This window comes from Cutaneotrichosporon cavernicola, assembly GCF_030864355.1.
Source record: "Cutaneotrichosporon cavernicola HIS019 DNA, chromosome: 2".
NCBI classification, from domain to species: Eukaryota; Fungi; Basidiomycota; class Tremellomycetes; order Trichosporonales; family Trichosporonaceae; genus Cutaneotrichosporon; species Cutaneotrichosporon cavernicola.
In genome coordinates, this window is record NC_083394.1 from 3,030,815 (window position 1) to 3,056,441 (window position 25,627).

Sequence of the window (25,627 nt, forward strand, 5' to 3'; positions counted from 1 at the left end):
ATTCTCCTCAAGTTTGTTCTGCCTATAGTGGGCGTAGCCTTGATGCTCTACGACGAAGAGTCTGCGACGGGAAGTACGATGTTGACCCAAGGTTGTTCACCCCTCAGTCCAAAGGCGGATCTGGGGACCCCACACGCGTCATTTCCAAATCCAAATTTCTCCAGTCAACACAACCTCAAAGGGCGTCAACAAACAATGCATCATCCACTCTCCATCCTCAATGTCGCTACCTTCCCTTCACCCAGCGCGTACGCACGCCCTCTCTTCCCGCCCATACATTGTGGACATTATCCCGACCTCTTCGTTCCTGGCTCTCCGCCACCCCGAGCCGGAGATCACCCTCGCCGACCGGAAGACGCTTCAAGGCGTAGCCACTTTGTCAGGTGCCCACACTGCTCCCGTAACGGCAGTATGTGCCGACTCGAGCATATGGAGCGCGGGAAAGGATGCAAAGATTGTGCGGTGGGACGAGCGGACACAGCGGCCAGTGGCCGAGATCAAGGGTGAGCTTTGGCACTGGAGGGGCTGAACAAAGCGCATATCCGTAAACCGCTGCCCGTCACCGCGCTCGCCGTCAGTGAAGCTGACAACCTCGTGGTTGGCGGGACGGAGGTTATCTCGTCCGAGGCACACATCCTCTTCTGGGACCCGAGAAACCCGTCGGAACCGGCATATAGGCATTCGTCGACTCACAGTGACGAGATCACGCACCTCTCGCTCCTATCCTCGTCATTCTCAGCACCCAATGTCCCGGCTAAACTGCTGCTTAGCGGGAGCGTGGACGGATGTGTCGCACTCTCGAACGCTGCTGAACACGACGAGGACGAGGCGGTCCAGGCCGAGGAGAACTGGAACGCCTCGATCGCCGGTGCGGGGGCATACGCGTGGTCCGGCGGCATGCGGGTGTGGGCACGCAGTGACATGGACACACTTGCGGGGTGGGATGTGCGTGTCGGTGCGGACGGCCTCGAGTTAGGGACGCTCGAAGAGGTGCCGAGCTCGCAGTTCAAGGCGCGCTCTCTGGCGGGTCCGTCGGGGCCGCTCAGCACAGAGTACCTCGTCACAGCGGCTCCAAGCCTCGGCGTCGGGCGGACTGGTGCACCGGTCGTTGCGGCAGGTACGAATGAGTGAGCGATACTCTATGGTTGAAGCTGACTGCAGCGGTGCGGTTGTGCTCGAGTACAACGCTGGCGATGGGTACGGGCCTAGCGCGTTCTTGCTCCCAGGTGGAGGCGCGCACGCCGACGTCGTGCGCTGCATGTACCATGCACCGGCGGACCAGGCACTGTACACGGGCTCAGAGGACGGTGTGCTCGCTGGCTGGGGGATTGGTGACGTCGCCCTGCGGACTGGGGCTGACGGTGAGGGGGAAGAGGCGGAGATGGAGGTCGACGGTGGCGAGCGGCGGGATACCCGCGAGGAGCGGCGGAGCAAGAAGGAGAAGAGGCAGAAGAAGCGACCCGCGCCGTACTAGATGGATACCGTCAGGTCCACATTTGATTCATGATTGTCCACAATGACATGGCGCTTATGGCGCGTCTTTCCTAATCTCAACTTCTCCACTTCGCAATGTCCACTATTGTCCATGTTGTTGGTGATTATACGCTGACGGGCATGTTTTCAACTGTAAAGACACCGACGATGCTCATGGCGAGCGTCCGGAAGCTGAATGGGAGCTCGGACGGCTCGGAGAACAAGCCACCGGTACCACAACCGCCGCCGGGCCACTGGCAGGGGTTGGAGCCCCAGGGGTTGAGCGCTGCCATGCGCACGTCGATGAGCGAGTCAATGCTGGCAGGGAGTGGGAAGTCGGTTGAGCGCGTGTGGTCAAAACCGTACGCGTGGTTGCCGACAAAGGTGAGGACGGTGGAACGGTCGCCGTCGGGCGTCGGCTTGACCTGGTCAAAGTCGATGACGGTGAACGTGCTCTTCGAGCCGGGTGCGTCAGATGCGAGCATGCCGCTAGTGTCTCCGGCGGTGTAGCCGCGGGGCATGGCAGCGTCACCGCCTGGGTTGAGCCAAATGGTGCCAGTGGTGTCGAGCATGCCGAGGCCCTCGAGGGTTGTGCTGTTCCCGGTGGAGATGGCGCATGGCGCAGTGCCGCGCATGCACGTGAGGAGGGCGGAGAGGATAGGCCCGTCAAATCCTGGGCGAGTGCGCCACACGCTCTTGGGGGTACCGCCTGTGACGGCTGCGAGGACGTAGGCAGGGTTGACACCCTCGAGACCGGCATAACCCGTCTCCTCGGGCTTGGCGCTCTTCCAGGCGGGGTTGGCGTCGAGGAACTTGGCAAACGCCTTCTCGAAGAGAGGCATGAAGAAGATCGGGGTAGGCGGGTACGTGCCGTCTGGGCCTGGGAAGGCGGCGTCGAGCACGGGCTGGAAGCCGGGGTAAGGCCAGCACATGGGGTTGGCGTTGGTGAGGACGGGGAGCTGGTCGTCAATGGCGATGCGCTGCGTCACGCCGTCCTTCTTTAGGAGGACCTCGTAAGAGCCTTCGCCCTCGCCGACGCGAACGAACGAGTTCTTGATGTACCGCGTCCAACCTCCACTAGCAAGCGACATGATCGCCGCACCCATGCCGCAGTCGCCGATACCGCCCTGCTGGACATCGGCCGCAACGAGGTCCACGTACCCCTCGAGAGCCCAGAGCGCGCCGCGCGACGCGCTCCCGTCACCCCCAAGCACGTGCTGATACTGGTAGGTGCACATCCCAGCTGGAAGCAAGTCCGGTTGCGAGTTGATCGCAACCTGGCGTTTGCGCTGTGGGAAGGCTGAGTCGGGCGAGCTCGAGGCAAAGACATCCGCGTTCTTGTTCGTGCCCTGCACGGGACGGAAGGTGGCGTTCATGCCTGGCGAGGTGATGCCGCCCCAGATGGTCGCGGGGCTGCTGCCGTTCAGCAAGGCGGGACGCTCATTGAGGTCGAGGACTGGTGCTGTACGGTTGATGATCGGCACGATGCCCTCGTCCAGAATTTCGATGATGGGGATCTCGATGTCGCGAAGAGGCAGAACCACGTTGACGAGGACGCTGGGGTTGTTGAGGATCCACTTGGTCGTGTCTTCCTCCGAGTAGGGGTCGGGGCAGTCGTCGCCACCGTGGCCACCACCGTGGCCGCCGTCATGACCGCCGCCATGGCCGTCATCGTGGCCCTTGCCGTCGCCGTGCTTGTCCCACTTGTCATCGCCATTGTCCCAGCCCTTGGAGTAGAACGAACCCATGCCCGGGCTGCCATTACGGCGGGCGAGACAGTTCTTGCCGCCGCCATGTCCCTTGTCACCGCCTTTGTCGTCACCGCCCTTCCATTCGTCGTGGCCATGGTCATCGCCCTTCCAACCGTCGTGGCCATGGTCATCGCCCTTCCAACCGTCGTGGCCATGGTCATCGCCCTTCCAACCGTCGTGGCCATGGTCATCGCCCTTCCAACCGTCGTGGCCATCGTCACCGCCCTTCCAACCGTCGTGGCCATCGTCACCGCCCTTCCATCCATCGTGACCATCGTCATCGGCCTTCCACCCGTCGTCCTTGGACCCGCCCCAATTATTGCGGGCGACGAGGTCGCTCTTGCCGTCACCATTTGGGATGGCCGGGGCCGGTGCCGCAGCCACCAGCCCCACAAGCACGGCGAAGAGTGCGATCTTCATGCGTAGGTATCTGGAGGAATATGTCGAGTGCCTAGGTATCTGGAGGAATATGTCGAGGGGGAAGAGATAGAGGGAAGAGAGATGTCAGTCGGGAAGAGGCCGCAACACCCCGCAACACCTTTGCATTTAACTGAAGAATGGAAGCAGTGTCAGCGGTACAGGCGCGGCTGTGGCTTACTCGCTACCTGTCGCGCTTCTTCTGTGCCACGCCACCCGTCCGATTTCATCTTGTCTGATCTTCAGCCAATGGGTGTCGCTTTGCATCCAGTCAGCTGGAGCATGTGATGAGTAAAGGCCGGTGGATCTTGGGAGAGTGGGCAATCGGAGTGGAAGCGAACAGAGACGCTTGGGAATGAATTTCGCTTGAACCGATTAAGCTTCGGAACGTGAGTTGACGAGATCCGCAGCTACCAATAGATCTTGCGTCGCTGATCAATCTTTGGGAAAAGAGTGCCAAGACTATTGTTACACAGCCTTGATGTAATGGACTGGTTCTTCTCCAGGTGCTAAGTCTTCTTTTCGCATTCCGCACCACAGCACTGCCTCGCATTCCGTCCCTCTGCCTCTCCTCTCCTCTCCCTACTCTCCTTACACCGTCAGATAAGTGGCGCTCAAGCACAGATCATCGCCATCTCGCACGCCTCTCGAATTCGTCCCGCAGCGGCCGGTGCACCGTCTCGAATCTCAGATCTCCATCTTGCTCCTCGCTCCTAGCCCATCGAGAGACACCACACCCCTAGTCCAGCCCCTCGCCAGCCGCCAGCCCCACCCACCCACTGCTCCACATGTAATTGTTGGTCGCGCCAACGTCCGCATCCGAGTACCCCATGAACAGGCCCTTGGGGAGATGAAAGCTCACAGTGCCAGCCGGCTCGTCCATCATGGTCCACCGCGATGGATCCTTGGACGCGCCACCGGCCAACTCGCCAAGCTTGTCGTGACAGGAAACGAGGTGCAGGTCGCCAGCCTTTGGTGTGCCATTCGCATCTGCGTCAGTGGTGCCCTCTTGCTATTTCCTTTCCTAGATCATCCGCGCCTCAGCGGCCCTGCGCCACCCGCCCCACCTAGATCTAACTTAAATTCAACTCACCAACTGGTGCCGCTAGACACAGAGCAGGGTCGCTGCCATCCACCATGATGCGGACATGGTCCGGTCGCGACTCTTTGCGAGGCGACCATACCCACGCGGTTGGGGCCTTGTATGAGGCCCTGATGTTAGCCGACGAGCTCGAGTCTGGGCAGTACCGGGAGGCCCAGGTCACACGAGCAGCCACGACTGTTCCGCACGGGGCGACTGTTAATAAGGAAGCTCTCCCTTAATACCCTAGTCTAGAGACGTGTTGCCATAGCAAAAAGCCACCTTCTGGGCACTTGCCCCATGTCACTCTGACTGAGGTGGTCGGGTCCACCATGCAGGAGACAACCCACCGCCTGACTCACTTGACCAGACGCGCTACGGCGCCTTCCTCGACCTTATCGACGTTCATGAATAACTGCCCATCTGTAGCCATATATACCGGAGCCGGTTGATCAGGAATGGGAGCAACGATGTCAGGTGTGTCCGAGGTCGCAATGTTGAGCGCGGCCAGCGAGGCTGCAAGCCAAGGCGGGAGGTACATTATGAGTGGCCTAAGACCACTGAGACCGTGTGACAGCCGTGGCGGTTGATATGCGGCAAATCAAGGAGTAATGAGGGAGAGAGCAAGAGGTGGAGAGCATCGACTAAGGGGGAGTTTGGTAACTCTCGGAGATCGCTTGGCAGCGGAATGATGACGTCACGTGGCTGTCCACCAGACTGACCAGCGTTTTGGTGGCAACACCTCGCCCGCTCATCGGTCTATACAATGAATATACAATGCAAAGTCAAAGTCTATGAACATACAGCATAGTAGCACAACAGCATGTTTCTAGATTGGTCACCAGCTCGCACGTTCACGCACACGCTCGCTCAGCAGTAGCTGGTTCGCCAGCGGCGCTCTACAGCTCAAACATGCCCACCAAGGGCCCAAACTCCGTCTCCACCCCGCCATTCTGGCGGTTCTCACGGATGAGGGAGGCGGCAGTGAGCCAGTCTCCCTCAACCCAGTCGCGCAAGCGCTTGTCAAGAGCCTTGCGAGTGAGGCGATCGAGAAGGTGACTGGTATCAGAAAACGTGGATCAAGCTTGATCCTTCCACTCACGGCTTCATCTCGTGCGTCAAGGCCTGCCGGATGGCGCCGACGAACGCGTCATAGTCGTATTCGGGGTACTGGTACACCTCGGGCGGCTCATGGATCCGGAGGAACTCGTGTTGGGAAATGAACCATGTGTATGGGTCGTTCGGGTCATGACCCTCGTCGATGCGGTGAGGGTTAATGAAGGGTACTCCGTGGGCTAGGGCTTGGTACGGACTGGGTGAGGACACCGGGAACCCAATGCCGACCATAACCCGCGAGTTGGCGACCTCGTGTCCCCAAGCCTCGGGGCTCAGCTTGCCGAGGTTGCGCACACCCTCTGGCACCTCCATTGGGCCCAGCTTTTCGAGCTCCTCCTTCGTGCGGTCGTCGATGAAGGCACCAACAAACTCGAAAGTCGGGAACTCCTTGCGCAGCTCGTGATACGCACGCGTGATCTGATCGCGCCCAATCATGGGCTTGCCGAAGACGTCGTAAAAGTACTGCACGCGCTTGCTGAGGATGTATGCGCGCATCGGTCGGTCATGGAAGGGAATGATCTCAATGTTATCCTCTTCGAGCGAGTATCCAAGATATGTCATGTCTGGGTCAGCGCGGCTAAGGTTCAAGACTCACTGCGATACCCTTGGTCCGTCGGCTTCTTCCATTCTGGCTCCGCGATTGCGGACCACGCCTGGCCGACGATGGTCGATAAGCCGTTTGGGAAGAAAGAGAAGCGGAAGATCTGGTGTCAGTGGCCTTGTTGATCGCCGAAGATTCACCTTCCACGCAGGGACGCCGTGTGGGTTCCCCTCGGTCTTGATATTCTCCAACATCATCTTGGTGACAGGCTCGCCACCTTCAAGAGATCCGTCGTCGGCTAGGATGACGCGGACATAGTCTGGGAACTGCCGATTCAGGTGCGCGATGTAACCCCAGTCACCCTCGCCGGCAATCAGGACGGTGTATCCTTGTCGCTCGAGTGAGTCAATCTGGCAAGTGTCAGCTTTGAGACGACGACTCTGATACCATGTTCATGCACCAGATGCCCTCGCCGCCGCGGTAGTTGTTGAAAACGGCGATATGACAGTGAAACGAGCCGATAATCACGAACTGGTTTGTCAGTCACTGCTACCAGAGCAATTCATTCCCACCTTGAGCGCATTCCGATGGCAGTCATCTCGCTCCATGCACACGGCAAGGCGGCGAAGCTTGGCCTCGTTCTTCCACATGTAGTTGAACGGCTTGTGGGGGTTATACAGCGTGAGACCTTCAGGGTCATGAGTAAAGCGAGCAAGCTCGCCATTGTAATCGCTGCTGCCGCCGTTGGCAGGGTCGTCGGACCAGTTGGCGGCTGGTGCCCAGCGTCCTGTCTGGTGGCGGTGGCTGGCAGCCAAGAGGAGCAAGGTGAGGGTGATGGCGAGTGCGGCGAGGAGAGGTCGCGAGGCGCGTGGTAGTACCATTGTGCCTGCGTTTATTTGTGAAAGGTGGAAGGTGGTGGTTTGGTTGATTGAAAGATGGGTGTGTGCACAGTATGACCGAGTGGTAAGTTGGGGCGGTCTGTTGAAGTGGAGGGCTACGTATCGCGTGGAGAGGGTAAGGCTGTCTGCTCCCGCTATTCGCCCTGTATCCCTGTTCCCACCTCGCCCTGTTTCAGTTCCCACCTCGCCTCGTCTCCTCGCTACCGAAAGAACCTCCGTATCCTTATATAATCGTGGGACTCTGATTCCCCCATTCGATGTATCTCATTCCGTTTACACACTACTGACTGACAAAAGGACCTATCAAAGCGGGAACGAAATTACCTAAAGTACGCAGCGCTTCATAGACTAGGAAGACATGCATGCTGGCAGCAGGGTATCCGACTCGGCTTGCTCTGTCCAAGATGGAAAGCGCTGTAACGCTCACTTACTCTGCTGGCTCGGGGATCGGCAAGCTCGACCACATGAAAAACTCCGTCCAGTGACGTGTGACCAAACGCAGTGCGCCCCTCACCTTTGACCTGCCCCTGGCGATAGCCTGGAGCGTCACGGCTCACCTCACACACGCAGCTCGCACCGCTCGTCGTGCAACGCTGCCGATGTGCAGAGCGTGTCTATGCCATCACTGTTCCTGGTAAATGACACTCGTCGCACCCCGTCCACCATCACAGCATGTCGATATAGGACGCCCCTTCCGACAACTGGCATCAACCGCCTCTACCTCTCACAACCACCATGGAGTCAACGAGGTCGTTCTCTCGCACCCAAGGCTATTCTCGCGACGGGCACTCCCACGACGGACACTCTCACGACGGACGCCTATCTCCACCATTGTCACTCCCCAGCTTACCGTCCACAGCGTCGTTGGCGTCATTATCGTCGTCCGAGCCGTCAGAGGCTGGGCCCGAGAAGGAGCGCAGCTCCTCGATGAAAGTCGCGTCAGGCCTCCCCCGCAATATCACGCCTCCGCAAAGTTCCCCCGTCACCTCTTCTCAACTGCGCCATCACTCCAGCAACTTTACCCCCCGCTCGTATTCCCCATCACCCGTGTCGCCAGCAGCGATATCGCCAGCTTCGACAAGCTTGTGGTACCCAAACAACAGCGAGGTCAGCAGGCACTCCTCGTCCAACACGATCGTCGCCTCAACTCCTGAGCTGCGCCGCCACTCGATCAACACATGGAGAGCCGGTGTCTCGACCTCTCAGCCACTGAAGATTCCGACGCGCCGTTCGTCGATGCTCGCGTCGACGTACCCGATTACCGCCGCGTCCCGTTCATCCATGGCCAACTCGTCGGCGACAATGCGCGATTCAATTCACACGTCTTCTTCACCGACGCCGCGTGGTGCGATCCCCACGGACCCCTCTTACCCCTTGCGCCGTTCGATTCCCACTGCCTCATCACTGACCCCGCGCGGTTCGCGCTCCGCAGACCCTTCACGTACCCTGCGTCCAGCGGTACCCTCTCCGACACCGCACCGTCAGATCCCCACCCGCTCGCCTACCTCTCGCCGTCTCCCCACCACCACTTCGCGACGGATGGAGGGCGGCAGTCGTGAGGCGCACCGCGACGTGAGCCGCCGCTATCATCGCCACACGATCCACTCGCCACAGATGGCCCGGACCAACCGCAGCCTTGGAGACAACTCTAGACCCGCATCTGCCACCGCGGTGAATCGCTTGTCGGTCCCTGAGCCTCTCTCCAAGTTGCAAAACGACAGTCGCCGTCTAGACATGGGCTCGTTTCCCGACGTCCGGCACACACTCGAGCGGTACAATTTTACACGGGCCACTGGAACTGCGACACAGCTGAACCAACGCACGCATAGGCTCTCCGCTTCCATCGGAAGCAGCCCGTCCCTCTCCAGTGTGGTCGCAGCACAGACCAGCACGATCGAGGCGCAGGCGACTGTGATAGCACTGCAGCGCGGCCAAATTTTGGAGCTTGAGCGTGATGCCAAAACCATGGCTTTGGGTTTCCAGCAGAGAACATTTGACTTGGAAGACATGCAGAGCGAACGAAACTACTGGCGCCACATGGCTGAGATGTGGCACGACCGGTGCGAGGCATTGTGCACCCGCCACGGTATTTGAGCCGACGAGGGGCATTCTCAGCTAGTCTGTGCTAAGAAGGAAGGGCGTAGGTACCCAGCATGTTTGTGGTGGTGGGGAGAGGGCGCCTCGGGATGAACGACGACCTGCAGTGTTGAATATTAACCTCTAGGCTCGTCACAAAGGCTTTATCAGGAGCCGATTTTGCTCAACAATGCGGCAAGTTTAGAAGATCAGATGCATTGGTGAACAAGTCTTTCGGGAAGCTGTTAGCCGGAGAGTCTAGTAAGAACACCAGCTCTCCCTCATCTGAGACCCTCATGAGGACTGGGGCCAGCTGAATTCAGCATTTATGTCCTATTCCTCTCCTTGGAACGACCCCCACTGATGCAAGAAGGCCGACTCGTACCAACGAGCGTCGTGTCTAGGGCGGTACGCAGTTGTCTTCTTCCCCAACGCCGGTCGGCTGGCAGTCGTACCGCTTGGATATCGTCGCATTCCGTTATCGCTATCGCTTATCTGCCGCTGCCTATCCATCTGGTCCCGTCACCACGTGGCTGCATCATTCCGGTGCTGTAGCACACAGCCACAGCCCCCTCCACTTATCCACTTAACCCACAACCAGACGATGACCGCCTACCACCTCCCCCACTCCCCTCAGAACCGGGTATTGGACAGGTTCAGCACGCTCCCCGACGACGCAGAAGGGGAGGATGGCCTGGTACCTTTGTGGTCGCTCCTCCTCGCCCTCCTCGACCGGGACGTCACCACCGCCAATGAAGCCATCGACCTCCTGGGCGAGATTGCCGTCCTCCTTCGCGACAAGTCAGGCGACTACACTACTCTCCGGAATGTGTTACCGGGATACATGTCGTGCTGGCCCAAGATCGTCGGCCACGCCCGAGCCCTCTCCACATTCGAACCAACCCTGCCCCTCCTGGTACCTGGCGAGACACGCATCATACCCCGCCCACACCTCCAGAGCATGGTTGCGCACCAGTTTCTCACGACACTGATGCGTCCGCCACACCGCCCCGATGAGGAGAACGGGTGGGCAGATTTCGAGATCTGGTATCATTCGGAACTACCACACCAAGCCGCGGCGGAGATGTATCTCGCCGGAGTACTCACGTTCCTCGGCAAGGACGCAGATGGAGATGTCCAGTTCGACTTCCGAGCTCCGGTATCGCCACATCTCGACGTTCCGATGGCGCCAATCCGTATCTCCCTGATGGAAGAGTACGTCGCGCCGCATCCAGATGCCATGGTCGTCTCCGCAAACCAGGTTATTGGTTTCGGCCGCTCCGCAACCCAAGAAGAGATCTATTTCGGTTGTGCCCCGGAGGTCTGCCCCGCCGTCCTCTTCGTTCCCCCTCTCGGAGCCTCGGCACTCATCATCTCCTCCGTCTCGCCCACATTGCGAATCAGGGGTGCGCGTCGCCAAATCTCGTCGGAAATCGCGACCCAAACGCCCCACACTTTTGTGCTCATGGACGCGCTCGAGCTCGACGAGGCAGATTCGGGAGATCTTCATCCAGACAATATGGACCGCGAAATCGCCAAAGCGGCCACGGCGTTTGGCGGGGTTGGCGGGGTTGATGGGACTGGCGGGACTGGTGGATCTGGTGGGCCGCGCCGCATCGCGACGCCAGCATGGGGCTGCGGCGCGTTCTGCGGAGATCCAGGCGTCAAGCTCCCCCTCCTGTGGATCGCGGCGTCAAGTGCTGGTGTGAGTCTGGAGGTACTCGTCGACCCACCTCACCATGTCGTTGCGCGCGCGTTTGAGCGTTTCGTCAACCGATGGGAAGGGACTGCGGCCGAGTTGCGCGCGCGCTTGGGTGCGATCCCTCCATGCTCGGGCGAGGATGTACTAGCCGCCCTTTGAGGCCAACTTGATGGTTGGCGGGTACACTGTCTATACTGAGAGCCGCAGAGTCTCTCAAGAAAGCAGCTCGATACGACGCTCGACAATAACACGGGCTCAGGCTGAGTCGAAGCGCCCTATGGAAGGTGGAAGGCGCGGCGGAGGCGGCGTCAGCCTCACAGCCGCAGTGACGAGGCGACGTAGTGCGGCGAATGCCGAACAGTGGGGCGGCGGTCCAGCACCGTACCCAAATAATGCGGCTGCTGTGGATCTGGACTGGAGGATAAAGAGGATTTGTGAGAGGTGAGAGTCGGGTGGGACTGGGTGAGGAAGATGAACAGCGAGTCAGCTCACACCTCAGTTCAAGTACTCATCAAACGCTTACTGCCGGGATCGCACTTGAGAGTCATCTTACGTTGAAGACCGGAGAGGACAGAGAAAAACCTCGAACCAGAGGCCGCCGCGGCGTACTCTCGCAAGGCAGCGGTTAGTGTTGGCTGTCATCCACACCTGGCCGATAATACCTTCCTTCAACCCCACACCAAACCCCGAGCCTGCCCCATTGTTTCACTGCGCCGCCGATATAGCGTTCGCTCGCTGCCCAGCTTGTCGCAGCAGTCAGCAGAGTTGAATCTTGAAATGTGTTAGATGCATTGGATGAGTGTCGAGAAGTGATACTCGCGAGCCGGGATCTACAGCTGACATGTTAGCCATTTGCTTCCGTTTCACGTCATATTACAGAGAAGATTGTCGTCACTACCAAACACCTCCTCATCGCGATCGACAGCATGCATCCCCATTTCATCACCACATCTCACCCTATTACGCAAACTTTGCAACTACCTACTCCGCTTCCCATGCCCGATTAAATTAGCCTATCAAGAACGGGCGCTTCAAACACCAACGACCAACTCGTATTCGACTGCCCGACCTCGATAGCCAGGCCCACGCTCACTAAAGATTGACAGAACAGGCCGACCACATGCCCATCAAACACCTTGCCACGCTTTCGGCCAAAAGCAAGCGCCCTGCCGGAGTCGAACCGACGATCTTGGCCAGACCGGGAACCGGAAGACCACGCCTTAGCCTCTTGGCCAAGAGCGCGTACTTGGTGATCTTGTGCGGGAACGAGGAGGGATGTGCCGTATCGAGTAGGGGACGACGAGAGGCACCAGCCATTGGAGACTTGGGGAGAAACAGGACCCTTGGTGTCGGCCGGGAGGTAGGTCTTGTTCATTCATATGGAGTTGACTGACAGGGATGAGGACGAGATCGTGTGGCCAACGTCGCTACATCCACTGCACCGTTTGATTGTTGATTGTTGGATCTCCTGCCACCCAGACTCGTCGGGGGTAGGAAACGATGTGCACGAGACCATAACCTTCGGTGTTGTCACGGTGGTACGCTGAGATGCGTCGGGGTCCGACTCACGTGAGCACTAGCTCGACTTGACCACGCACTCAATGAGAGCAGGATGGTAAAGGGCGCCAGAGTCTACGAGATTGTGCACTGAAGAATTGACCCGTTGTATGGGCTCTGCGATTCGCCAAAACCAAGCTTGGTCACACCGATCGCCTACCTGGTGAGCACAGACCAGCTTGATGGGAGCGCACGGCCAACCGCAGATACCTCTACAACTGTCTCTGCTTGCCCCAAGTGCTGAGGTGAGAAAGGCTGCCCATGACAGAGACTCTGCTTTGGGCCTTGCTGAAGTCGGCGAATGCTAGACTAAAATCCACCACTCACCACTCGCCCCTTATCGTGGCTTCTCATCCGTGCAACAACGGTGCGAGCATCCTTTATTCCTCACATTCTTCCTGATAATGGCCGTGCAGAGATAAGCACACCTTACTGCACATATCTTTCTTCCACGTACTTGTGACAGTTAAACCACCATCCGTCATTCCGTCTTGCGGCCAACACTGCCATACCTCGCCGCTCTTCACCAGCACGTCCACGAAGCGCAGGTTACTCCCTCTCCAAATGATGCCTAATCTTACTGGCTCCCAATCCCCCTCACCCGCACAATGGCCCACGGCATCCCCAGGACCCAGCCCTATCACCTGGACACCAACGCCTACTGCGCTTTACCAACCCATCCCCCAGCCCTACGTGAGCCCAACCGCGTCACCGCTGACCATAGGCTCAGTACCAGGGCAACAATCTCCTCGCCTATCCACTATACACCCGCCGGTCTGGAGGACCCATTGCGCGATCTGGAAACCCGATGCACTACTCCTATGGCGCAGTCGGGTCGACTCGTGCGGTGAGGCATACCATGGGAGGGAGGTGGGCGCACCCTTCATACCTCAAACCCAAACCCCACCACACCCCTGACCACGCCCACTACTCCTACCACCCCCCCAACCCCAGCCCCCACTCCATCTCCCGCCCCGTCTCCCCCTCCTCGACGATCCTAACCATCGACACGACTCGACCCGCGCCCCGCGCATTTCGCATCCTCGCTGCACTCTTATTCGTTCTCCTCGCCGTCCTAACCATTTTCATGATCTTAGCGTCAAGATGAGGCCGTTCGTTGATATGTAGGTTCGTCGGCTAAACGATCCAAGAACCATTATAAGCCATAATATATGTCTATCCCGTTTGCCGTTGAGAAAGTGACTCCGTACGTCTACCCTACGATGTGGGATGCACTGGCTGTATAACTTCAGTCCGAATTGTCTGGCGCAACTGGCCACACAGGAATCAAGACTCACTGTCAGACTGAACAGAGAGCTGGTGGATATCGGATTGTACGCGTTTCAGGTGGATGGAAATTTCCGGGACCCACAGCAAAGTCCTCCAGACGCGACTGACTTTGGTGGGGATCGGCCACGGCCACGTGGATGTCGGCCGAGGTTACACTCATCATGCCTACTGCATGCGGTGACAAGACAACATGGTCATACTCTCTTCCATCCTCCGTCCTACTTGATCTGCGCCTCACTCGCTTCTCTTAAGAAGCAAGCACCAGAACAACTCGGCATGGTGAACGTTTCACTGGAATCTCGCCTCAACGCGTCGCCAGTCTAGCGCAGGCGGTGCAACTCCAGTTTACCTGTCATCCCACAGCGACGCCACCAGGAACAGCAACGGACCGTGCTCGACAGTGTACAGGTAGCTGGACGACATTGACTTTGGAGCGGTTGATGTTGTGTGCCCAACTGACTGACAATGAGCATGATCGGCGGAACCAGAACAGCAGCGCTGTTCATCTCGGAAACGGAGGATTCCGCTGAAGCAGAAGTTCGATCACGACCATGAGCGCGAGGCAGCCTGGGTATGTGGTTGGGATAAAAGTTGGACAAATCATCGCTGGGGGTGTAGCTCAGTGGTAGAGCGTCTCATTTGCAATGTCGAATTGAGAAGGCCTGGAGTTCAATCCTCCACTCCTCCATCTTTTGCCGCCGGTAAGGGTGGTGGTAGGGAGGGCAGGGGCGGGGAGGGGCCCGGACTTGAACGAGGGATTTTGCAAGCTGTGTCTGAGGGAGATGGAGGGAATGAAAGCATGATACAGGGATGATCTCCAACTGCCTCAGACCTAGCTTGTCTGTCGTCGGATATGTCTGTTGGGGTTCGTGGAGAGTAGTTGGGACGCTCCGTAACGCCTGCGATTCCTTCTCGGGCCACGACAGTTTCCCAACGAGATTAATCACGATAGCAGAGCTCGAATAGTACTCGCGACATTTGCTAGAATTTAGCCCGGTTCTCGACAATTTCAATGTACGTTCCCGGCGCCGACTGAATTAACGCATACCTCCCCACCCTAATCAGCAAAACACAGTCCAGAGGCAGCACAGCGCTACCTCATTATCTTGGTCTAAACCCTGAGCGCGGTTAACCCGGTCTGATCGAACCGGTCGAACTAGAGATTGGGCAGATGTGCGCCTGGTGGTGACTTTGTTCCTGCGGTAGCTGTGCTGAATTCCCGACTGCCCAGCGCCTCATCCGGAGGCAACGAATACCCTCCCACCCACCCACCAACTTGGAACCTTTGATTGGCATAAAACTCAGCCACGTCGGGCGAAGCGCTAGCGACCAAAAACGTGCGCGCACGCTGAGTCGAACAGCGGTTGGCTCAGATACGGATAGAACTCCACAACGAACAGTGATAACCACCTACACTATACACGCCATGGTTAAAATGTTTGCAACATGGATTATAAAGTGGCCATTGGGGCTGTCTTCGTGCTGAGTGCTTCTGAACTGGATCAGATTTTTTAATCACTGATACATTTGACCACTACACCTTCCCTTCCTCATGGTAGTCACACCTCCATAGCACATCATTTCTTTGATAGCCTTGCGCCCCCTGTCTCTCCTAAATAAGCCTGTTTATTCATTGTAGACTTGTTCAAAGATGGATCATACTTGTATCCGGTCCACTAGTAGCTGATTAGACCTGGCTTGTCTCTCGCCATCCCTTGTGCCTTCTTCCACGGTCCCATCGTCCATAACCGCCACTTGTGTCTTGCCCTCCGGGGGTGTGGCACAGGTTCCACACATTTTGGCGGCACCAAAGCCGCTACCCCTGCAGTATGTACCCCTCAACTCGTGGGAGCGTTCTTGCTTGCGCGCAGGTCAGATCCCAGACAGACATGTAGATTGAAGAATCGATATTGACAAAGACTAGTGGTCGGTTCGTCGTACCTGTGAAGGTAATTGCGAACATGTAGCTTGTAGGCGGAGGAAGGTGGGTTGAAACCTTGTTCAATTGTGCGACGGTGTCACCGCACTGTGCAAGTCGCCAGTTGTCCACTAACCTTCTCTACTCGTCTCTCAAGCTCTCACTACATACTGAATTTACACAACCCCCATTAGCAACATTGATGACAACTCGATCCTCCATGCCCTCCTGCGAACATCCCACCCGCCTGGGAGTTGAGTTGGATTCCGCGCCCAACATCACCTCCCACTCTTCCCTCTCCGCTTCCCCCTCCTCCCCATCCTCTCCTCCCTGCCCAACCAGTCACCAGTACTCGCTTCCATTGACCCAACGCCGCCTCGTAGCCCGCGAGCGAGTTGAGGCAATGCGAAAGTTTGACGAAGAATACGACCACCTTCGGCCACCCAAGCCCTTCCTCAAGACAGCTCGATACGACAGCCCCTTGCCTGAGTTCACCAAACTTTCCCCCGCAGTTCCTGGAATGGGTTGGCGCCGACGCATGGGTCTTCACCCGAAAGGCCCTCCTTTCAAGGACGGGCCGAACACTATTATGCCACGGACTACGAGACGGAAGACGGCGATTCTTGATAAGGAGAATATTCCCGTGCCACTCCTTCTCCACCCAGATCCAGGTGAGCTTGCATAGCAATAGCAACGCATAGCTGACAGCAGCGCTGAATCGTACGGCCAATGACCTGAGTGGAAAAGCGGCGATAAACCGTTGTCAGGGACGACACCAATGCCAACACCAACGCCGGCGGGCTGTTGGGTCCTCTGAGGGAGAAAACTGTGATGATGCCTGTGATGAATATGCGCATCTCGACGGCCGAAATGGTCGCTCGCTCAAGTTCGGCGGGGACACATCTGCAAATACATGGTTCGCAGCTGCTGGCCCGAGCACATACAGGCGTTGAAAACACAGTTGCTCACGATACTCCCGAATACACGCCGTTTCCGGACACGCCTCTCGGTCGCGCCGATACTCAGTTAAGGACCAAACATGATTCGACGACGTCCTCACGATCACATGACCTCTCATGGACACCGACTACTCTCAACTGGATCAAAATTCTTGTATCTTGCATTCCAATTGTTTCTTACGCGCCTGTATCACCAACATATATCCAGATCTAGCTCGGATGCAAACTGTATTATGTCGGGTTCTGATCCGAGCGGCTGTACCCCAGGGCGAGACTCTGCGGAGGCCATGGATCCACTGTGGTAAGCAAACCCCGGGGGCTTCTGTCAAGCAGGCGAGATGGAAGATGATCCTGTCGCCAGACTAACCCGGCACGACTGCCGTCGATGCTCCCTTGTCGTCGTAACGATCGTTGTTCCTCTGGTCTTGACATCGCGCGTTCCTCTGGCCCGGGCCTCTGTCTCGGTCACGGTGTGGGTGCCAGCCTATTCAACCTTACATTGACTCAAGCTCAAATATCACAGCCTCTTATGCTGCGTTGCTCACGAACCGCCATGGCACAGCACCACACCCACCACTCAATCCATCTCAGCATGCCAGCCACCGTTTTCCACAAACTGTTAGACTCGCACCTCATGCGCTCTACAGGGAGCCATTGTTTCCGATTGGATGAAGACACACTTCTCCAAGTGAGCAGACGATCTCAGGTTGTCGTCATCGGCGGCCTGTCCCAACCGCCGGTATCAGTCGGCAAATGTTGGAGCTGTCATGGTAGGTTTTCACCTTGCCGGCGTCTCATTGCAGCCGATACCTTGCAGTACACCTTTCTAGCCTATGAATACGATCACCTCTGACTACCGGAACGCAGTGGGAGGGCGCCTGCCCTACCCCGCCGACCTCCAGCCTGAATCTGGCGATTCCAGGCGGTATGCCAACATCAAGGTCGCGTGGCGAAATGGCATCGCGTCTGACTACGATTACACTGTCGTGATCAGGAGATCGCGGGTTCGACCCCCGTCGTGACCTGGAGCCGTAGAGGTTCTCTTTTGCCTCGGCATCAACATTTTAGTGTCCTCCAGGGGCCGTGTGCATTCACTGAACCTGTGGACCTGGTTTGACAGGGAAATGATGTATGCATGCCCCACGAGTACGATGTTACAAGGGGTTGGTTGTCAACCGGTGTTTTGAGCTTCATGCTGACTTGTATGTGAGGGAGCGATTACAGATGACCAGGGTGGTACCGACATGCTAGCCATGGGGTGCGCGATGTGGCCACACTCAGCGTTTGGGCCTAGTACAGCGCTGTTCGCTGCCGCCGGTAGCCTGCCCCTTGGAACTGGAGTCGACCTGGGGGACCGCGGTGTTGGACTTAGACTTCCCGATGAAGGTGCTGCTCGAGGAGCAGTCATTCTCCCCGATGATGTTGGGGTCCCGCACAATGCCAAAGCCCAGTGCTCCACGCCGGGGGCGAGGAGAGGTCTTCGTGGGACGCTCAGGTGCGTTTTTGCGCCCCTTCGCCTTGGGCTGGACCGCTCCCGGTCCGTCCGTGTCGTCTTCGACGTTTCGGAGCTCCTTAGGCTCCTGCTTGGGCTTGAGCTCGCCTTTGGTAACCTTCTTGCGCCGATTCTCTGTGTCATTTCGATCCTCTCTTAGGCGAGTCAACTGGGTCATCTTGGTCTTGACGGCCTCCTGGCTGGCCATTGATGCAGCGGCTATGCCCTTGCCGCGCGCGAAATCCGGTCCAGGCTGAGCCGGGGAGATGTGGTCAACTTGTTCGACGAGCTCTCCTTCAGACCTGTTGAGCCCCATGCCCACGCCCTTGACGCGAACCATGTCACCCTTCTTTTCGGACATGACCTCCATCGCCTGTCCAATAATGTCGAGAAGGTCGGACAACGAGGTGTTCTCGAACTGGAAGTCCTTGATTCTGAGCATCTCCCTGATGCCATGGCGCTCAAGAAGCCTGGGTTAGTGCAGGAAGGGCAAAGTTGGTTGAATTTTGGCCTGATACGACTCACTGGTTGATCTTGGTGCGCACCGTCTCGTTCTGGAGCGCCTCGAACTCACGCAGCCTTGCCGCAGTGTCCCCTTGACTCTCAAGTGCCACGCACTCGAGTCCCATGTCATCAAGCTTGCGCTGCAGCGATTCGGCGGTTGGCTCAACGTCATTGCCAGAGGTTGTTGTGCGGGCGCTGAAGTACGTATCGTCGTCCCAGAACCCGCCGTAGCCCTTGGTATCTTTGGGCAGGTTGTGGCCAGCCATGGGGGAGCCGGACGGTGACGGGGGAGAGGTCTTGGGGTCCCTGGCCTCGGCGACCGCTGGGCTCGATGGGGCTGCGGCGCCGCGCTTGCCCCTACGCTTAGTGTCGGCTTTTGGCACTTGAGTGCTCGTGGGTGACTCCTTCTTCCTGGGCTTCTTCTGCTTCTTCTTGGGCTCCGGCTTGGGCTTGGCCTTGGGCTTCGACTTGGACTTAGGCTCGCTCAGGACCTTGGGTTCAACGAATTCCTCACCTGAGGAAGATTGGGTCACCGCGTCGGGGCCGCTGTCATACCGTAGGTCTTCGACGCCCATGCGGGAGTGAGTGTCGACTCCAGTGGTCTTGATGCCGATGTCACCGACCTGCGTCGTCTGTGAGCGGGTGACACGGCGCACTTGAGCGGGAGAGCTGGATGCGGTCCTGGTCTTGCGCGGTTTCGGCAGCATTGCAGAGTGAGGTTGGCTATGTCGAATGGGAGAGGAAGGGAAGGGAGCCGAAGGGGTGGGAGGGGTTCCAGTTGCAATGGACGGAGATGTCGTTGAGCTAGGCGTCATACAACAGCGTGCTATGGGAAGGAGTGACGGTGGAGAGCGCTGAGGGTGAGTGATGATGGCGATTGAGGAGGGATGTGTGGTGTGGATGATAGATGAGGATGAGGAGAGTGGTGTGGTGAGGAGAGAGTTGCCAAGAAGGAAGGTTGATGTGTAGTGGTTGACTATACTGTAAGTGTATAGTATGTGGTGTTGGATACTGGGGGTAGACCAACATCTCGGGGGCTTGGGCCGGAGGAAGGTGTTGAGATACATGGGTAGGACTCGGTGGTCGGCCGCTAGCTTGTCGTGTCCAACTGGCGTGGATGACTATAGAATTGTCGTAGGCTTGCACGCTGGCACAGCAGGCACCTTGCATGGTTCTGCCTAGGCCGGACACCCGGCCACGACATCGAGATATGGAGTGACATGGCTCAGCTACAAGCGGGACGGTGACCTGGCTGGACCTACACCAGTTGGCGCCGACGGAACTGGGCCGGACGATCCGCCGCCAAATGATGGCGTTCGAGTGCGTCGTCACTGCGGGGCCATGCCCGGTTGGGGGATACCTTGGCCTGCCTCGTCGTGGCGCGGGGCGTCTGGCCTCAGGTCTTGGGTCGGCAGTGGAGTGCTCCAGGCTGTTGTAGCCCAACAAAGTCCCGATCCACCCGAGGATAAACATGGATGATTGTTGATGGCGACATGCTGTGCCGTTCTGGTGTCCGAACAAAGGTGGTCGACGTTGAGGTCGAGGTCTAGTATTACCCGCAAGAAACGCGTGAGAGCCAAAGTGGGCCAGGACCACCCACCACGGCACCCACCATGCCATCTGGCTGGGTTGGCCAATCGGCGCTCCTTTAGTGCTTGCGCGCACCCAGCGACGACGCGGTACAAGGATATCTGTGCCACGGGCTTTCGATGAATGGAGATGCTGTCCCCAACTCCGAGGTAGGCGGCGCAAACCTGGGCGGGTAATATGCCCCACGATACTCTTGGGGATCACACCGGTTCATATCAGCCCCGCCGCCAGCAGGGCGCCACGTCCAGCCTCATTGATGCGGCGGAACCGGTCCGCTCCCAAATGGGAGCCTCCATACCACCGGGTAACAACGACGAGCGCGTTCTCAGCCTTGTGCTGCTCCAACATTGCGAGCAGTCTGTTTCCGGCCTGTGACTCGCCGCTGTCGTCAGAGCCAGACTCCTTGCCTATCCGGTATGCGTAGATGGCCGGGTGAGTTGCGCGCGCTATCTTCTTGTCTTGGAGAAGGACGTCGATGACGGCCGCAACGTCTGCGAGACATGTCACGGACGCCGCATGGCCGAGGAAGCGCGATTTGCGGTCGATGACCGTGTCGGATACGTGGAGGGGCGGGGGACGTCGGTGGTCGTGTGCGGCGGATAGCTTGGGAGGCAGCGGTGCTCGGCGGAAGGCTGTTGAGCAAGTCGAAAAGTGGCGGAGCATGGGATGGGTGAGGGCATATGGCAAATGGGTGAATGGTAAGTTGTGGACCACATGGTAATCTTAAAGGTGGGTTACGGATAAGCCGGATATAGCATGTAGTAGCGTCTGACCCGCGCTGTATACACAGGGGAATCCTAGTCCATGTAAAAAATATGCACTCTAGTCTCTATGTCTATACGCCTGGGGCGTGGTGATAGGGGGCGAACTCTTGCGCTCCCTGGTGTACTCGCATCCGGTCTTCGTCCGAGAGGTCGACTTCATCGCGGGAGGCCAGGATGCGCCACTGGATCCATTCGTCGTTCTTGGGGTGGCTAGGTCGAGTGATCGACGCGGCAGTCTTGACGCGGCCCAGTGCCGGCTTCTCACTTGTGCTGTAGCGGAACTTGCCGTCGGCCTCTTCGTCCTCGAGCTCGGCACGGCGCGCGGCCATGAGCTGCTTCATGGTGCGCTCGGCGTCCGAAGCGTATTTGCAGCGCGCGCGGATTTGCGCTCCGTACTTGTAGAAGATGAGGGGAAAGGGAACGCAGATCAAGGCGAGGAAACCGGGGATGGCGGCGGCCCAGTGCACGCCGAGCTTGGCGTACATCTTGGGTGTGAAGAGAGGGAATGCGGCGCCGAAGAGGGATCGCAAGACCGAGTTGGCCGCAAGGACACTGGCGGCGTAGATGGTGTAACTGTCAACAAGGTAGCCCATGGTCGAGAGGAAGATGATGACCATGCCGAATCCGAAAGGAATGCCAAAGAGGATGGAGGCGATCCAGTGTACGTTGGGGCCACAGGTGGCCGCAAAGCCAGCAAGGCCAATCACGCACATGATACCAGCCATGAATGCAGGCGGGAGACGCTCCTCTGGTGGTGGAGTACCCTTCTGCTGGCTCGCCTTGACATAGGCCTTGTTGACCATGAGGAGAGTCACAGCGATGGCGACGACAACACCGCCCGCAATGCCCAGGAATGCAAGGCCCTGCTCGCCGCCCGACCAGCCGCGCATCTGCTGGAAGATGATTGGGTACGCTGCAAAGTTGAGATACAGCGTTCCGTAGATGACGGCGATGTAGATGGAGAGGATGAGGACGATCGGTTCCAGGAGGAAACGCCATGGACGGAGGAGCGCTGCGCGGAAGAGCGGCCCGATCTCCAGAGGTTTCTGCGCATCGGCACGATAGCGGTAGACCTTGCCGGTGGCCTTGGAAAGAGTATTGGCACGCTGCCGAAGGAGGGTTGGAGCATATGTCTCGGGCGTGAAGAGGGCGAGGAGAACGAAGACGACTCCGCACAGACAGAGGTCAGCCATAACCTCGCACACACTTACATTGCCAGGAAGCCCATGACCCACTTCCACCCGGCAGCGTCGCCAATGTAGCCACCCGAGATTGGGCCAAGAGCAGGACCAAGGAACGGGGCAGCGGAGAAGAGGGCCATGCCGATGCCGCGCTGCTCAGCAGTGAGGAGGTCGGACACGGTACCGCCCGCGTTGGTGAGCGGCGATGAGCCGAAGAAGCCGGATAAAGCGCGGAACACGAGGATAGCGGCAGGGTTGGGCGCTGCAATGGTTACCGCCAACCACAGTGTGAGGAAGAAGCACGAGACGAGGTAAACGACGCGGCGGCCAAAGACCTCGGACGTGGGGGCCCACAGCAACGGCCCAAAAGCAAAGCCCAGTACGAAAAGAGCTGGTGTTAGCAGGACGATAGTCGAAGCGGGAGCGTCACAGAGCGCAGGAAGCTGTGCAGCGGGTCAACGCAGGGCAGCTGTCCCGCATGATTGGATTCGCACGACCAGTGTGTTTCGCGTCGCGTCGCGTCACGTCGCTTCACGCCGGGAGCACTCACAGACACCGCCCACCCAGAGCGTTGAGCTGCCACCAAACTCCTTCATGAGCGACTTGATACCGCCAGCATACCCAGACGACGCGAGCGTCACTGCCAGTGTCAGGATGGACGTCAGGCCCACCTGGCACCACTTGAAAGTGGCAGGGAAGTTCTGGGGATCCTCGACGTCGTCGCGAAGCCAATCAACAATGTAGGGGTCAGATTCAGTTCCGGCGCCCTTGTAGCGATGGTCGAGTATGTCCTCGAAAGGAGTAATGTAGCGACGCCAGGGTCGGCGCGCCAGCGTATAGCTCTCGACCGGGAGTTCCGTAGGTAGCCGCGTGCGGGCCGTATCCATTGCGCTGATCGTAGGCGAGCCGGACGGTGAGCTCGACATGATTAGAGGCTTGATAGGAGATGGAGAAGAGAGAACGGGAGAACAGATCAAACCGTGACAGATGATTTTGGCGAGGACATGGCAACAAATGAACGGGGCTTCGGCCTCGGCGGCGGAGGGAGCTGACATTTGGGTGGGCGGAGCTGTCGGATGGTGCGTATCTTTCTCAAGCGAGCCGGTCGGCCCCCGTGATATACTTCCGGTGGGGCCTACAATATCCGCACTCACCCCACACCACGCATTCGCCAACATGACAAGTTATGCAAGGTATGATTGAGAATGACCTTATGGGAGTCGACGGAGTCGACGGAGTCTAGGGAGTCGAAACTGTTGATCTGAACGCGCCGTGGTCGCCTGGACGGAGAGGCCTCGCCTCTTAACTGCCATCGCGCAGGTTGGTGGGGGCAGCGCCGAGGCGGATGTCCTCAAAGCGCGCAGCACATCCGGGCCCAGTGGGTGACTGGGCGAGGAACCCCACGCGCCAGTCGCTGCCAGACACGCGGAAGATGCGTACAAAGTCCCACCACTTGCCGTCGCGCGAGGCGTGGCAAACGAATGTACCCTCGGCGACGCGGCTGAGACGCAGCCACATGTGATCGTCCTTGTCTTGAGGGAGGGTGTATGCGTTGGCGTCGTCGCTGGTTGCGCCGTTGTTGACGACGGTGACAGGCCCGACCTCGCCGGTCGGAGTACGTTCAAAGCATAGTTTTGCCCAGTGCGTTTCATCCCGCCACACCATGAGGACAGGAGCGTCAAACGCGGTGCGGGAGCCGGTGACGCTCACACGTGCGCTCAGGCTGAAGGTCGCCGGCGCTGCGAAACCTAGAGGACAGGCGTTCAGGACTGGTGGAGAGCCAAGTGGGTCGATTACCCAGTCAGTCGAGGCGTATGCGAGGAGAACGAGGACGCCGGCATCTGCGAACGCGCGTCCAGTTCGGAAACCCCACTCGAGTGGCGGGAGACCTGGGATTAAGACGGGGGGAACAGACGGTGGGGTCATGGCCATTGGGACAGTATAGTGTAGAGCGTGGATGGAGAGTGTAGATGGAAACAAGGCCGAGGTATCATCGACGTGGGAAGCGACGTCGACTGACCGAGCTTAGTAACATGTTTAACAGGTTTACCCGGCTTGGCACCGCCTGTTGATTGCATCTCGTGTCATGTCTATAGAACCACTTGCATACTTTAAAACCTTGTACATGCCTACTCCATGCCGAGGACGGCGATGCCCTCTGCATTGACCGGCACGCCAGTGGCCCACGTAAACTTGGCACGGTCACGGAGGGCGTCACGGATTCCACCACGCACGCTCGCCGTGTTCGCGCCCACTTTCACTTCGGAACCAACAATGTCAGCAAGGGGGACATTGGCCTCGATGGCCTCTGCGAGCTTGTCAAATGCGACACTACGCTCGTCGCGGAAATGGCGGGAAGGGAAAGCCTCCAGCGCAGCGCAGACGACGATGGCCGAATGAGCTGGGGACACGCGGCCACACAGAGGTCAGCTTGACAAGTTTGGAAGTGCACGGCTTGTAAAAGATACTCACAGACATGACGCGCGTGTTCACCTTGTGAGTCTTGTTGAAATGCGCCTTGTCCGCTGCGGCGATGTGCGCCTGTACGACGTTGAGCACCTGTCGTTAGGACGCTATTGCCATCACCTACCTCCTGCGCCTCTCTCTCGTGGTCGCTGGCGGGGTCGAAGACAGTGATACGGTCCTCGACGTAGCTGACGTGTACGAGTCCCCAGCGGTCCTTGAACGCGACAGGGAAGAAGAGCTGGCTATCGGTATACGAGACCTGTGATGTCAGGGGGGCAGTGGGGGCATCGCCTTTCTGTGAACCGCAAGTGTTCAAGCACACTACTCACATCACGGTGGCCAGCAACACAAAGCGCCTCGCTCCAATTAAGGTTGAGGTCGCCTACACCGTCAACTCCACGCGCCAACCAGTCGTAGAAGCAGCTTGGGAGGTACCTGTCGTACTTCATATCGGGGTTGCGTGTGCCCTTGACACCAGCAGCATACTGTGTGAGCCAAGCGTCGAGGGCAATTGAAGTCGCCTGGCGGTCGGCGCCCCCAAAGTCATCATATCCAGCTAGTTTTGCGGGGAGTGTTCGACGGCGGCGCGTCGCTTCGGGGTAGTCTTTCTCAAGGGCCGCGTCGAGGTGACCAAGGTCATCGGCGGTGAATAACGCTTCGTACCGCGACCGGAGGTTGTCCTGCTGTTAGAAGGGCTGAGTGGAGGCTGGAAGGGCCAAGTCGAGGCTTACCGGTACGGGTGGGAGGACCTCGCGGATAAGAGTCGCCGCGTCGTCTGACATGGAGAGTGGGTGTGAGGTGGGGAGGTTGAGGAGAGAAGAGAAGGGCCAGTTGGCTGTTTATGTTTGGA

At 58.3% G+C, this 25,627-nt stretch overlaps 12 protein-coding genes across 12 annotated transcripts; 3 read left to right on the forward strand and 9 right to left on the reverse strand.

Annotated features, from left to right (window-relative positions):
- Positions 1-220: 220 nt before the first annotated feature.
- Positions 221-1,474, forward strand: CcaverHIS019_0211690 (uncharacterized protein; the record flags this gene model as incomplete). The annotated part of the gene is made up of 3 exons (XM_060598262.1): positions 221-503; positions 536-1,127; positions 1,162-1,474. The coding sequence occupies 3 exons, from the start codon at positions 221-223 to the stop codon at positions 1,472-1,474; spliced, it is 1,188 nt and encodes a 395-aa protein (XP_060455073.1).
- Positions 1,475-1,598: 124 nt separating this feature from the next.
- On the reverse strand, positions 1,599-3,644 carry CcaverHIS019_0211700 (uncharacterized protein; the record flags this gene model as incomplete). The annotated part of the gene is made up of 1 exon (XM_060598263.1): positions 1,599-3,644. One exon carries the CDS (start codon positions 3,642-3,644, stop codon positions 1,599-1,601), a length of 2,046 nt encoding a protein of 681 aa, XP_060455074.1.
- Positions 3,645-4,380: 736 nt separating this feature from the next.
- On the reverse strand, positions 4,381-5,263 carry CcaverHIS019_0211710 (uncharacterized protein; the record flags this gene model as incomplete). Its single annotated transcript, XM_060598264.1, has 3 exons — positions 4,381-4,631; positions 4,735-4,853; positions 5,085-5,263. The coding sequence occupies 3 exons, from the start codon at positions 5,261-5,263 to the stop codon at positions 4,381-4,383; spliced, it is 549 nt and encodes a 182-aa protein (XP_060455075.1).
- Positions 5,264-5,621: 358 nt separating this feature from the next.
- Positions 5,622-7,260, reverse strand: CcaverHIS019_0211720 (uncharacterized protein; the record flags this gene model as incomplete). The annotated part of the gene is made up of 6 exons (XM_060598265.1): positions 5,622-5,781; positions 5,825-6,401; positions 6,434-6,542; positions 6,580-6,789; positions 6,827-6,910; positions 6,952-7,260. 6 exons carry the CDS (start codon positions 7,258-7,260, stop codon positions 5,622-5,624), a joined length of 1,449 nt encoding a protein of 482 aa, XP_060455076.1.
- A 753-nt stretch (positions 7,261-8,013) lies between these two features.
- On the forward strand, positions 8,014-9,372 carry CcaverHIS019_0211730 (uncharacterized protein; the record flags this gene model as incomplete). Its single annotated transcript, XM_060598266.1, has 1 exon — positions 8,014-9,372. The coding sequence occupies one exon, from the start codon at positions 8,014-8,016 to the stop codon at positions 9,370-9,372; it is 1,359 nt and encodes a 452-aa protein (XP_060455077.1).
- Positions 9,373-9,958: 586 nt separating this feature from the next.
- Positions 9,959-11,215, forward strand: CcaverHIS019_0211740 (uncharacterized protein; the record flags this gene model as incomplete). Its single annotated transcript, XM_060598268.1, has 1 exon — positions 9,959-11,215. The coding sequence occupies one exon, from the start codon at positions 9,959-9,961 to the stop codon at positions 11,213-11,215; it is 1,257 nt and encodes a 418-aa protein (XP_060455078.1).
- A 6,842-nt stretch (positions 11,216-18,057) lies between these two features.
- Positions 18,058-19,483, reverse strand: CcaverHIS019_0211750 (uncharacterized protein; the record flags this gene model as incomplete). The annotated part of the gene is made up of 2 exons (XM_060598269.1): positions 18,058-18,742; positions 18,798-19,483. The coding sequence occupies 2 exons, from the start codon at positions 19,481-19,483 to the stop codon at positions 18,058-18,060; spliced, it is 1,371 nt and encodes a 456-aa protein (XP_060455079.1).
- A 1,093-nt stretch (positions 19,484-20,576) lies between these two features.
- Positions 20,577-21,029, reverse strand: CcaverHIS019_0211760 (uncharacterized protein; the record flags this gene model as incomplete). The annotated part of the gene is made up of 1 exon (XM_060598270.1): positions 20,577-21,029. One exon carries the CDS (start codon positions 21,027-21,029, stop codon positions 20,577-20,579), a length of 453 nt encoding a protein of 150 aa, XP_060455080.1.
- A 172-nt stretch (positions 21,030-21,201) lies between these two features.
- CcaverHIS019_0211770 (uncharacterized protein) lies at positions 21,202-22,323 on the reverse strand (the record flags this gene model as incomplete). The annotated part of the gene is made up of 1 exon (XM_060598271.1): positions 21,202-22,323. The coding sequence occupies one exon, from the start codon at positions 22,321-22,323 to the stop codon at positions 21,202-21,204; it is 1,122 nt and encodes a 373-aa protein (XP_060455081.1).
- Positions 22,324-22,337: 14 nt separating this feature from the next.
- On the reverse strand, positions 22,338-23,237 carry CcaverHIS019_0211780 (uncharacterized protein; the record flags this gene model as incomplete). Its single annotated transcript, XM_060598272.1, has 2 exons — positions 22,338-22,702; positions 22,862-23,237. The coding sequence occupies 2 exons, from the start codon at positions 23,235-23,237 to the stop codon at positions 22,338-22,340; spliced, it is 741 nt and encodes a 246-aa protein (XP_060455082.1).
- Positions 23,238-23,613: 376 nt separating this feature from the next.
- Positions 23,614-24,237, reverse strand: CcaverHIS019_0211790 (uncharacterized protein; the record flags this gene model as incomplete). The annotated part of the gene is made up of 1 exon (XM_060598273.1): positions 23,614-24,237. The coding sequence occupies one exon, from the start codon at positions 24,235-24,237 to the stop codon at positions 23,614-23,616; it is 624 nt and encodes a 207-aa protein (XP_060455083.1).
- A 203-nt stretch (positions 24,238-24,440) lies between these two features.
- CcaverHIS019_0211800 (uncharacterized protein) lies at positions 24,441-25,559 on the reverse strand (the record flags this gene model as incomplete). Its single annotated transcript, XM_060598274.1, has 5 exons — positions 24,441-24,677; positions 24,784-24,870; positions 24,902-25,036; positions 25,107-25,457; positions 25,509-25,559. The coding sequence occupies 5 exons, from the start codon at positions 25,557-25,559 to the stop codon at positions 24,441-24,443; spliced, it is 861 nt and encodes a 286-aa protein (XP_060455084.1).
- Positions 25,560-25,627: the final 68 nt, after the last annotated feature.